The 12,584-nt window shown below is 43.6% G+C and overlaps 1 protein-coding gene across 2 annotated transcripts; it reads left to right on the top strand.

The window, feature by feature from the left end:
* Window positions 1–11,447: 11,447 nt before the first annotated feature.
* On the top strand, window positions 11,448–12,516 carry LOC110105572 (DNA excision repair protein ERCC-1). Of its 2 annotated transcripts, none has more exons than XM_020835133.2 (3): window positions 11,448–11,841; window positions 11,919–12,045; window positions 12,124–12,516. In XM_020835133.2, the coding sequence occupies exons 1-3, from the start codon at window positions 11,615–11,617 to the stop codon at window positions 12,229–12,231; spliced, it is 462 nt and encodes a 153-aa protein (XP_020690792.1). In that variant the 5' UTR covers window positions 11,448–11,614; the 3' UTR covers window positions 12,232–12,516. The 2 variants fall into 2 exon arrangements, with proteins under 2 accessions (XP_020690792.1, XP_020690793.1); XM_020835134.2 differs by having other exon boundaries at window positions 11,919–12,041; window positions 12,124–12,247.
* The last annotated feature ends 68 nt before the right edge of the window (window positions 12,517–12,584 follow it).

The raw sequence follows: 12,584 nt of genomic DNA, 5'->3' as shown, positions 1-12,584 counted from the left end.
TGATCGTAAGAAACATTAAAACCATGTAAACGAAAATGAGGAGTTTGATTTTTAATAAAAGATGAAGGAAGAATATTTATTAAGTAATTTGCCGTTAAAATTGCTTCTGCCCAAAAAAATTCCGGTAAGTTTGCTGCGTGAAGTAGAGTACGAGTCGTGTCGAGAAGATGTTGGTGTTTTCTTTCAGCCATTCCGTTTTGTTGAGGCGTATGCGGACAACTAAGTTGATGAATTATACCGTTCTGAAGAAGATAATTTCGAAACGAATTACTTGCGTAGATAGCGACGTGGCTGTTTGTGCAGACTAACAAGCAAGGGAACAGACACATATCGATGTTGTGGGTCGATCATGAGGAGCGCAGCTAAGGTCGCGGATGGGCCAATTGTGCGTGGAGATGTTTGACATTATGGTTTCCATCGGGGGAGAATTGTTTTGTCGTTGCCGGCCGGTAGAGGCTTTCAACGTCGTTGACAATTTGTCTTCATCCATGGTCTTCCCAAAGCATCAAATAACTCCAATTGACATCAAAGGTTGATATAGCAGAGCCCAAGGCTCTGATACCAACTAATGTGGGAAGATCATTTAAGAATCATCACAGACAATTGCTCCTAAGAGCAAGAAAATCAAAGAATAGTAATTACTGTTAATCTTCCAAAAATATCATTCTTATCTTTCTTCCTAAAGCAACTTACATATATATTTGGCAATAGAAACTTCTAAAAACTTCCAGAAAATAGGTACAAAATAAGCAAATTACTCCTAAGGCCTATTTTATCTAAGATGTTGTGCATCACCAAACCACTAGTCTTGTCGCTTTCATTTTATACCTCAGAACAAAGCTACTTGATTGTAATTAAGGCTTCGTTTGGAATGACTTTCTTACTGCTTCTTATGGAAAGCTGCTTTAGGAAGCAGAAAAAAAACTGTCCCAAACGAAGTCTAAGCTAGGGCAAGACATCGATGGCACCAACATAAGAAAGAAAGAAGAAGTTGCAACTGAGAGTGCTATGGAAAGGCATCGCTGGAGCCAAAGTATAGAAGTCACGACAAAGCTCACTAGAGCAAGCTAATGGAGTTAATATTAAAACTTAGATGTTAAATAAGAAAATAAGAAAATCTAAAGAGTTATTTAATCCCATTTTTTATCAATTATGGCACGAGGAATTTTTTCTTAATTAAAGTTATAGCAAATAAAAAAAAAGTTCCATTATAATATTTTTATTTAATAAAATATTACTCTTAGACAATTCATCGATGCATTGTTAAGTTTCATAATGCCCAAGCTACCAACTAACTGATCAAAATGAGCAGTTGCAAACCTTATTTCGGTGGCCGTGCATTCTCCTTTATTTTGTTTCAAATCAATAAAATATTTTTAGGCTTAATACAAGCTTGAATTATAAACCCCTATTAAGCTTCAGAAATATAAATTACTATGATTTGCAGTCTAGGGGTGTCAATTTCGGGTCACGGGTCGGTTCGGGTCAAGTCAGAACTGACCCGGGTTCAAACGGGTCGACCCTAACCCGACCCGGTTAGGTAAACGGGTCAAAAATGCGAACCCAAACCCAACCCGACGGGTTACCGGGTTGACCCGACCCGACCCGGGAAAGCTGGTCAGGCAAATCTTTAAATTTTCCAACTTAAGAACAAAGAAAGCGACAACCGATCTTTGGAAACACTCGAAGCCGAAATAATCAACACCATTAAAAAAATAAGTGGTCTCTAATGGCCATACTGGCAGCGAAGCAGCTCATACTTCTTTACAGCAACAAGCGGCATATCGGATCAATCATCCGCTAATATTTTAATGAAAAATATAAATATGGATTTGAAGGTAAAATTTATGAGAAAAATATTCTAATCAAATTTTAATTATGATGAATCTATTTAGAGACAAGTGTAATGCATAAATAATACATCAAATTTTTAAAAAATTATATTAGAATATCTCAAAATAATTTTAATGAATTAAGATTTAACATAAAATACATATTTACTAAATTTATGTAAAATAAGTTGATTATACATAAGTGTTTATTTTTTATCTTGTCTTGGCTTTATTTGATTATAGTTTTTTAAAAATTTGTATAAATAAATTTTTTATAACTGAAGGCTTCATTTTTTTACTGTTTGGTAAAGTTAATTTTTTAATATAAAAATCTTTTAAAAATAAAAAAAAATAATATTCAATGAAATTATAATTACTATATAAAAATAAAATTTTATTATTTATTAACATAATATTTTAAATCTTGAATATATTAAAATACCAGCCACTTACCCCAAACGTAGTGGTGATTTTTTCTCCTAGACTCACATGTGTTAGCACGTTGCCGATCTCATTGTTGGCCGTAGTCGTCATCTTCCCAAATGATGTGGGAAGATCATTGAAGAATCATCACAAATTATTGCTCCGAAAAACAAGAATATCTAAGAACAATAATTATTGTTAGTCTTAAAAAAAAAATATCATTCATATCTTTCTTCATAAGGCAGCTTAATTACATATATAATTGGCAATAAAAAAGTCTAAAAAACTCTAGAAAATAGCTACAAATAAGTAAATAACTCCTAAGGCCTATTTTAGCTAATATGCCCTGCATCATAGTCCTCAAGTCTGAAGAAAACATAACACGGAGCGGAATGGGGGCTTTGATTTTCGGATCATGGAAGTGGGATGGAGAGGAATGCGGCATGCATGGGTGTGGAGGCGGAAGGGGAATCTCTGGTCGGACTCTAGCACGAGAAGGGAGTGATCGTACGAGGGTCTAGCGAATATGCTGGAGCGGAGGTTACGCCACAGGGCGAAAGATCACGAGGATGAGCTCGGGGTCGTGCAGGCTGTCCGAAGTCGTGTGAGACATAATCGAGTCTGTTTGTGGATTGCAAATCATGGGATCGAAGGTAATGTCTGCTATCGGAACAATTATTTGGTTCGGTGAACGTACGCTCCTCTACGTTCGGTCACCAATATTTTAATAAAGCATTCCTGGGTTCCGCTCCGGGTCAAGTCGTCGGGCCGCGCGGTAAAGAGTAAGAACACGTGGCGATATGTTATTGGCGGCCGAACGTACCTCTACGTCAGGTCAGAGGACGTAATAATTGTTCCTGCTATCGTGAGTGGCATAGATAGCGACGTCGCCATTTGTGCAGACTAAACAAGGAAGACGGCCTCCGCCATCAATCTCCGACCGCCGCCAGTCCGCCTCACGCGAACTAAATCGCGTCACCAGGTCGCGATCAACGCTCTTTGCTCTGCTTTTCCCGCACGAGTTCGTCGCGTCTGATTCACTTGGTCGCCCGACCGAGCTCGACTTCGACAAGAACTTCTTGCTCTGCGACTCCACCTTACACGAGACACCAAGCCATCACCAGCTTCTCTACCCTCGTCTGCAGCAACGCCCGACGAACAAACGCCGCTCAGTTCGCCTCCGAAAGCACCTCCAGCCTTCGCCGAGCCAAACCGACACCGCCCTCTTCTCTTCGTTTTCTTTAGACAAGAAAACTCGTCTCCGCCTCCTCTCCTCCACCTCGAGATCGGCGATGGCGATCGAGCAGGCATTGTATTGTTCTGGTGTTGTCCGTGGAAGAGACACTCTTGATCTTGGATTCGATCAAGGTGGAGAAGGAGTTTTGGACGCCGGACTTGGTTCGGCGGGGCTACCAGGAGGCGGTAGCTTAGGCTTCTTGATCGGAAGGCAGATCCACATTGGGCAGAGACCGACAAGAGCTCGAACGCGGCAGGTGGAGCCGCGGAGCAAGATCGGGCGTGGTCGTGACTCGAGTACGGCAGGGAGTATGAGACTGCAGCTGTTGGAGGCCTTGGCAATGGGTTTGCTTACTCGGGGCTGAACAAGAAGCAGCACTGGTGTGTGCTGCGGATCGGAGCAAGCAAGGAAGTCAGCCGGAGGCGTGGTGTACGCTGGCTGAACGAGCAGAAGTCTGGAGCGGAATCGGACTCAGACGGGGTCCGCATGGAGACTAACAGGATCGCGCGTTGCACGCGAACACGGGCTGCAGACCGTGGTGGTTCGCCGGGCGCGGTCGTCCGAAGGATGGAGTCACGCGATTGTTTCGCGTGGGTAGGAGAAGGACGTCTAGCTGAGTCCGGCTACCAGAGGCGGCAGTGTTATGTGCCGCGGTTTGATCGCAGCGAAAGATTGGGATAGATCTTTGTGATTAGAGAATCGTGGAGAGGAGATTGTTTGCTCCACAGGAGGACCGGTTTTCAGCAATTTCTGTTGTTAATTAAAGATCAGTTCGAGGTGAAGTTCTCTAAGCTAGCGGACTGGAGCAGTGTTGCCTGGCTCGGTTCGGCGGGGCTTGCAGGAAGAGACAGAGCTGACTTGATGCTTGCTCATGGCTGAACGAGAAGAAGCACGGACAGAGGATTGGTGAAGTGCTTGGCTTGGTATTTTGTTCAAGCGACACAGTGGATGTGTTTTTTGAGGTGGAGTTTTCTAACTCATGAGGATTGCAGCCGTAGGCGGATGGAGCCTGACGGGAGCTCGTAGTATGAGCTGAACAAGCTAGCCAAAGCTTGTGATCGCGCTGGAGTCACGAGAGGCGAAAGATCTGTTCAGATCTTTGAGGTGGAGCTGTGGACTTCTAGTGGAGTCCTGGAGATTACGATGTGGAGTCGACCTGTTCTTGATCAGTGCCGGGATTGGATGGTACTGGCGGAAGACACGAAGGGCATTTGCCGGACGCGGCAGTGCATGGCGTGAGTTTGTGACGACCGGAGAAGGACTGTTGGGTGTGAGAGCAGGAAGAGGACTAGATTCTTTGTTAACGGCTGGTTCTTGGGCTTCTTGTGGAAGAGAGAAGATTTGAGGAGTAGAAGGTGTACACTTCTTGTTCTCCTCTGGTTTGGTCTTCGTCTCTGAAAGGCAATAGGATTGATTGCCGGTTGGAAGCTGCTTGTGCCGTAAGATCTAGATCCTTAGCTGAACGCTGTTTTGCAGGTGAGTTGATACCTGCTGGGGTCTCGGAGTTTTGGGGCTACGTCCCCTGGTTTACCCGATTGCATGTTCTTGGTTGTTGTTTTAAAGAACAGTTGATCTCCTTGTTTTGTAAATCTAGGACCAAGGTGGAGATTTGTTGTACTTTGTTCCTAGATTTAGGTTTCTTAGGCTTGTATAGCCTTGTGTGATGCTTGTGTATAGCATTAGGTGCCTATTAATATAGGCTTTATGAGTTGTAATTGATATGGTTAAGAAATAAAGCTTCCTACGTTAGCTCTCCTCCCTCTTCCTTTCTCTTCTCTCCCTCCTCCTCCTCTCTCAACTTCAAGAAGAGGAAGCGTTCTTCCTCTCTTGCCGGAGTTGGATTTAATAGATGCTGTGGGTCAATCATGAGGAGCGCATCTAAGGTTGCAGATGGGCCAATCGCGCGTGGAGATGTTTGACATTATGGTTTCCATCGGGGGAGAATTATTTTGTCGTTGCCGGGCGGTGGAGGCTTTGAACGCCGTCGACAGTCTATCTTCATCCATGGTCTTCCCAAAGCATAAAAAAACTTCAATTGACGTCAAAGGTTGATATAGCAAAGCCCAAGGCTCTTATACCAACTAATGTGGGAAGATCGTTTAAGAATCATCACAAATAATTGCTCCTAAGAGCAAGAAAATTAAAGAAAAGTAATTACTGTTAATATTCGAAAATATCGTTCATATCTTTCTTCCTAAAGCAACTTATATATATATTTGGCAATAAAAACTTCTAGAAACTTCCAGAAAATAGGTACAAAATAAGCAAATTACTCCTAATAAGGCCTATTTTATCTCAGATGTTGTGCATCACCAAACTACTAATCTTGTCGCTTTCATTTTATACCTCTGAACAAAGTTACTAATTAAGGTTTCATTTGGGACGGCTTTCTTACTGTTTCTTAAAGCAGCTTTTTAGTACAAAAATTTTAATTTTTATACTAAAATGCTATTTTAGAAAGCAGAAAAAAATTGTCTTAAACGAAGCCTAAGCTCACTAGGGCAAGACATCGATGGCACCAACATAAGAAAGAAAGAAGAAGTTGCAACTGAGAATGCTATGGAAAGGCATTGCTGGAGCCAACGTATAGAAGCCACGACAAAGCTCACTAGAGCAAGCTAATGGAGTTAATATTAAAACTTAGATGTTAAATAAGAAAATAAGAAAATTTAAAGAGTTATTTAAATCCCTTTTTTTTATCAATTATTGATGTAACCTTTGCGGCGGCGGCTGGAAGCTTCAGCTGGGAAGAAGAAAACCTGCAAGATAACAAGGCAGAAGAAAACAGAGCACCGAAAAATACCAGGAAGATAGAAGCTCTAGGCTTTTCTGTATTGAAGATAATCAAAAGCTGTTCTACTTTTCTATGCCTTTCTCCTATATAGCAGCTGCACAGGCTCTGTAATTCTATATAAGGTAACTAACACTAAAAGCTAACATGTACTGTAAGAAGCAGAAATAGAAAGATAGATAGTGGGGAGCGTGAGAGTCAGTTAGAGGCGTGTCAACTGTTCCGCCGGACTCCCAACGTAAAATGCTCCGCATCAGTCCTCCCCGGCGTCGGAAGAGCTCGACTCCGACGAGCTGTAAGTGATCTCAGCTTCATCCTGCGGTGTGTATGCTCGTATGTCCGACACATTGAAAGTGGTAGATGTGTTACAATCAGCTGGCAAGGCAACAGTATAGGCATTGTCGTTAATTTTTGCAGTAATAGGCACAGGCCCAATTTTACGGCGAGATAATTTGGAATAGGTTCCTGGTGGGAAACGCTCTCGACGTAATCGAACCATGACTAGATCTCCGACATTAAATAGCTGTTCACGTCGGCGGCCATCAGCAGCTTGTTTATATCTCTGGTTGGAATTGACAAGGTGTTGACGAACTTTCCCCAACAAGTCTTCAAAATCGTCAGTGAAGGAGGCAGCAGCCGTGGACTTACACTTTGGTAGAATGCTGAGATCTAAAGCAATATTAGGTGTTTTAGTATATACAATACTAAAAGGAGACTTACCAGTAGAACGGTTCGTCATCGAATTGAAAGCAAATTCAGCTTTGCTTAAGACATCCTCCCATTTCTTCGGTTGATCTTGCACCAGGCATCTTAGCATGTTTCCCAATGTTCGGTTGACAACCTCTGTTTGACCGTCTGTTTGCGGATGATACGCCGAGCTAAGGCGCAAATCTGTGCCCAACCTTTTCCATAACTCTCGCCAAAAATGGCTTATAAATTTAACGTCGCGGTCCGATGTGAGACTTCTAGGGAGACCATGTAGACGAACGATTTCATTAAAAAATAGGTTTGCAATATGCATAGCGTTCGATGTCTTCTTACAGGATATGAAGTGGGCCATTTTGGAAAATCTGTCCACAACGACCATTATAGAGTCGTTTCCCCGTTTGGTACGCGGCAAGCCCAAAACAAAGTCCACGCTAAGATCTTCCCAAATGGATTCGGGAACGGGTAATGGCATATAAAGACCCGTGTTTTGGCCTCCTCCCTTATATACCTGGCAAACTGGGCAGCTATCTACCAATCTAAAAACATCGCGTCTCAATCTCGGCCAAAAGAATCTTACCTGCAAATGACGAAGGGTATTGTCGCGTCCAGCATGTGCCGCAAGGCCTCCACTGTGTGCTTCCCGTATAAGCATTTGCCTCCAAGAAGAGACTGGAATACAAAGTAAATTTGTCTTGAATAGATAGCCATGCCGTATGGAATATCCATCACTGCATTGCCCATCAATGCAACGCTTCCAGAATAGCCCAAAGTCGGGATCGGCTTCATACAGCTCCTTGAGACATTCTAACCCTGCTGTTTCGGTTTGGAGCCTAGTGATCAGTGCAGTTTTTCTGCTGAGAGCATCCGCCACCTTATTGTCTTGCCCCGGCTTGTGCTTGATTGTAAAAGAAAACCTTTGTAGGAACATGAGCCAACGCGCATGCATTCGATTTATCGACTTCTGGCTGTTTATATACTGCAAAGCTTTGTTGTCACTGCATATTATGAAGTCTTGATGTAGTAAATAAGGCTCCCACTGTTTAAGGGCCCGAATAACAGCATAGAGTTCTTGCTCGTACGAAGACCACTTTTGACGAGCGGTGCACAATTTCTCACTGAAGAACGCTACTGGCCTCCCTTCTTGTGACAGAACAGCTCCAATTCCGACGCCAGACGCATCAGTCTCCACCGTGAATACTTTATCGAAGTTTGGAAGGGCTAGTACTGGAGCCGAGATCAATGCCGATTTGATGGCCTCAAAGCTTTGCTGTTGCTGCTCTCCCCACTGAAAAGTTTTAGCCTTCAAGCAGTCGGTCACCGGTGCCATAAGGATGCTAAAATTCTGAATGAATTTGCGGTAGAAATTAGCCAATCCGTGAAAGCTACGGATTTCAAAAAATGACTTAGGTGATGGCCAGTCCAAAACAGCGGATACCTTCTTAGGATCCATATGTATGCCCTCTGCTGTAATAACAAATCCCAGAAAATGGACTTTGGTTGTTGCAATGTCACACTTGGGGAGATTCAGAAACAATTTTTGCTGCCTCAATACTTCAAAAAGGATCACTAAATGTTGCATGTGCTGTGACCAATCCTTGCTATAGACCAAAATATCGTCGAAATAAACTATGCAGAATTTTCCCATGAACGGCTTCAATATTTCCGACATCATCCTCATAAAAGTGGAAGGGGCGTTACATAGCCCAAAAGGCATGACTTTCCACTCATATAACCCTTGTGGAGTTTTGAATGCTGTCTTCCATTCATCTCCGGCCCTTATGCGAATCTGGTGATAGCCACTCCGCAAGTCTAGCTTGGAAAATAGGGAGGAACCCGAAAGCATGTCAAGCAATTCATCTATGCGAGGCACCGGAAATCGATATTTTACTGTTATCTTATTGATAGCTCGGCTATCAATGCACATCCTCCAACTGCCATCTTTTTTTGGTACTAGCAATGCAGGTACTGCACATGGACTTAGGCTAGTTTGAATAAATTGCTTCTTCAGTAACTCGTCAATCAATTCTTGCAAGATAAGTTGCTCCTTGGGATTTAGCCTATAATGAGGCATGTTTGGTAATGAAGCTCCTGGTAACAGATCAACTTGATGCTGCACATTTCGGACGGGGGGAAGCCCCACGGGCAGCTCAGCTGGCATGATATCACGGTATTTCTCTAACAGCGTATCAACTTCATCAGGGCGATCTCTTACTGCTGGGTCTACACTGGGTTCGGTCACCAATAATGCAAATAGAGGGGCTTGCTCTTTCCAACAGTGGAGTAACGCAGTGCCAGAAACCACATGTATAGCCGCTTGCTTTGAGGATCCAGGGACTTGGGCTTTCGATTCTGCCGGGCTGGGTAGTAATCGGAGGCGGCGACCCTTCCATTCGAAGGAATAGGAATTGGCACGACAATCATACATGGCACCAACATCGAACTGCCACGGCCTCCCAAGTATTAGGTGACAAACGTCCATGTCCAGAACGTCGCACAACACTTCGCACACATAGTGTTTGCCAATGGAGAAGGTTACTCGGCAAGACTCGGAGACTACGATTTCCATGCCCTTTTTGACCCAGCTAATTTTATAAGGATGCGAATTTTTAGTGGTCTTCAAGTTAAGTCCTTGGACGACAGAGCGGGCTATAACATTTTCAGTACATCCATTATCAATTAAGAGATCGCAAACTTTACCGGCTAGGGTGCAACGAGTCCGGAAGATGGCATGTCGTTGTGAACTTAAATTCTGCCGCGGTGCCAATAATAATTTCTCCATAACACAGATCAGTGGCTCCCCATCATCGGCTTGGAGGTCTTCTATATCACAATCCTTGTCAATTCCTTCCTCGGCTTGTTCACTGCCTTCATCACCTTCGGCGAGGTGTACTTGCTGCCTTTGTGGACATTCATTTGACTTATGTCCAGGTTGAAAACAACGGAAGCACTTGAATGTGGCCGGCTTAGCATAAGGATTTTCCTTCTGTATTGGCTTGGATTTCTGTATATTCCTGGGCTCCCCAACAACATGACTGGAACTAGGAGTTGATGCTACTGGACTGAGATTCTGTGGGGTCTTGGCGGGTGAAAAATTAGTCTTACTGTTCGCTGTGTTGGATTCTTGCCAATGCCGCCTATTGTAGCTGCCTTTGGGTTGTCGGTTTTGCTGCATTTCAATCTTCAAGGCAAAATTTACAGCTTGGGCCATAGACCAGACAGAGTTTAGCTCGAGTCGGTCTTGTATATTATCCTTTAAGCCTCCGATGTAACGTGCCACCAACTGATTTGCGGATTCACAGAGATTATTTCTAGCAGTCAAACGATTGAATTCCTCAGTATATTCGCTTACGGAGCGTGTCCCTTGAACACAATGCTGGTAACGCATATACAATATTTGTTCAAAATCTGTAGGCAGAAATTGAGCCCTCAACAACTGTTTCATTCTATTCCAGTTTCTAATTTTGCCCTTGCCTTCTCGTTGCCGCATTTGTAGGATCTGTGCCCACCAGGCGCTCGCGCCACCCTTTAACCGACACGCGACATACTTCACTTGTTTTTCTGGATCTATTTCCATGTACTCAAAAAAATTCTCGACAGCCTTTTCCCAGTCCAAATAGTCTTCAATGTGCATATGCCCATCAAAAAATGGTATGTCCAGTTTAACCTTGAATTCTCCCTGGTGGTGCGGATAGGGAGTGGTTCGCCTGTGTCTCCGGTAACGCAATTGGTGTGCATTGCCTCCAACTTCCTCTTCACCGGAATCCAAATAATCTGTGCGTTGATAATCTGGAGTGTCGTCCTCAGAATCTGACAACTCCAGGAAGTTCGTTTGAGCGCGAACGAAATCCCGATTGTCCGGCATTCCACGATTCGGCAACGGCCTGATGACCGGCGTTCCTTCTCGCCGCTGTGTCTGATGAGGCGGTCTCGTTCTGTTGAGATTGAACTCACGACGAAGCTCCACCGTCAAGCGCTGTAAATCTGCCGCTAACTCATCGAGTCGACGATTTACAACGTTTTGGTTTGCCCAAAGTGCCTCAAGGCTGAGAGTTCCTTCGGTCGCTGGTTCCTTGCCACGATCCGTCATCCTTTCTCCTCCGACTGGCTCTGATACCAACCTGATGTAACCTTTGCGGCGGCGGCTGGAAGCTTTGGAAAGAAAACCTCAAGATAACAAGCAGAAGAAAACAGAGCACCGAAAAAATACCAGGAAGATAGAAGCTCTAGCTTTTTCTGTATTGAAGATATATCAAAAGCTGTTCACTTTTCTATGCTTTTCTCCTATATAGCAGCTGCACAGGCTCTGTAATTCTAATAAGGGAACTAACTCTAAAAGCTAACATGTACTGTAAGAGCAGAAATAGAAAGATAGATAGTGGGGAGCGTGAGAGTCAGTTGAGGCGTGTCAACTGTTCCGCCGGACTCCCAACGTAAAATGCTCCGCAAATCAAACCCGGCTTTGAATTTACCCGTGAGATTTGGTTTGCATTTTGGCTGTTTTGCTGGATTTAGCTCAAATCCGCTTCAAATCCGGTCTAAATCCTGCCATCCAAACAGCCCCGTAACCTTATATAAGATGCCGAGAGCCCTAAATCCCAGCTGCACCCTCGCTCTACACAGATAATGGAGAGAACTCAAGACGACGAGCCTAAAGAGGGAAGGAGAACGGAGAAGAAGGGATTGATACAGATCCCTTCCTACCAGGAAGTCTTCGGCATCAGTGGCGCCGATGGATCTTCCTCATCTCGGCCTTATAACCTTCCGCCTCCGGCTTCCTTCTCACATGCCTTTTCCTTCATCAAGTCCTCCGAATTCTACACTCCTCCGCCTCCGATGGAGCAAGCGCCGAGGTGAGACAGTTCTTCGATCTTTCATTTGACTTCGCGATTCACTTTTTGATTCAATTTGGCGGGATTGTTTGTGGCAGGGAAGCTTCTGATTCAGCGGCGGCTTCCTGTTCTACTTCTTACACCTCGACTTCTGCTTCGAATTCTTACTCGTCAGTGAGTTCTTCGGCTCAGAATCGAAATGCTATCCTTGTTAGCCATAGGCAGGTGCGCAGTTTTTTCTTTGGTTTGGTTTGTTGACTGGTTTTGGGTCCTTAGATGCGAGTTTTTCTTTTTCTGGTACAGAAAGGAAATCCGCTGCTTAAGCATATAAGGAATGTTAAGTGGGCTTTTGCTGATATAGTCTGCGACTACTTGTTGGGACAGAGCTCCTGTGCTCTTTATATAAGGTAAGATTGTGATGGAGTTTAATCTGCTTGTTCTTAGTCTATTTCTCAGTCCATTTTTTCATAAACATTTTGCTTGCTTGTATGCGATTCGTGATTTTTTTTTTTTCGTGAAACAATTTCACCTAATATTAATTTGATACGGCTATGAGCAATTTGATGGCAGTGTTTACTGCTATTGTCATCCATTAGTTTTATTATTTTCTAAAGAACATAAAGATAGAATTGACTATAGTACAGGATGCAACTTTAACTTTAAGTCAATAATGCCTTAGTGGAAGGATTCTTAACGTTTCTGCTATAAAAATTGGTTTCTGATAGGGAGTGCTTGTATTCACAAGCAACCTATCCAAAATCGGC

The sequence above is a fragment of the Dendrobium catenatum genome, unplaced genomic scaffold (genome assembly GCF_001605985.2).
Source record: "Dendrobium catenatum unplaced genomic scaffold, ASM160598v2 fragScaff_scaffold_1297, whole genome shotgun sequence".
Lineage (NCBI taxonomy): Eukaryota > Viridiplantae > Streptophyta > Magnoliopsida > Asparagales > Orchidaceae > Dendrobium > Dendrobium catenatum.
Note: the sequence above shows the minus strand (reverse complement) of the source record. Positions and strands in the feature narration are given on the sequence as shown.

What these genes read in the sequence shown, in the direction of transcription:
- LOC110105572 (XM_020835133.2), top strand. Translation starts at nt 11,615, where the DNA reads ATGGAGAGAACTCAAGACGACGAGCCTAAAGAGGGAAGGAGAACGGAG. An exon ending in CCGATGGAGCAAGCGCCGAG is followed by an intron (nt 11,842 to 11,918) that starts GTGAGACAGTTC and finishes TGTTTGTGGCAG; the next exon opens with GGAAGCTTCTGATTCAGCGG. An exon ending in TCCTTGTTAGCCATAGGCAG is followed by an intron (nt 12,046 to 12,123) that starts GTGCGCAGTTTT and finishes TTTCTGGTACAG; the next exon opens with AAAGGAAATCCGCTGCTTAA.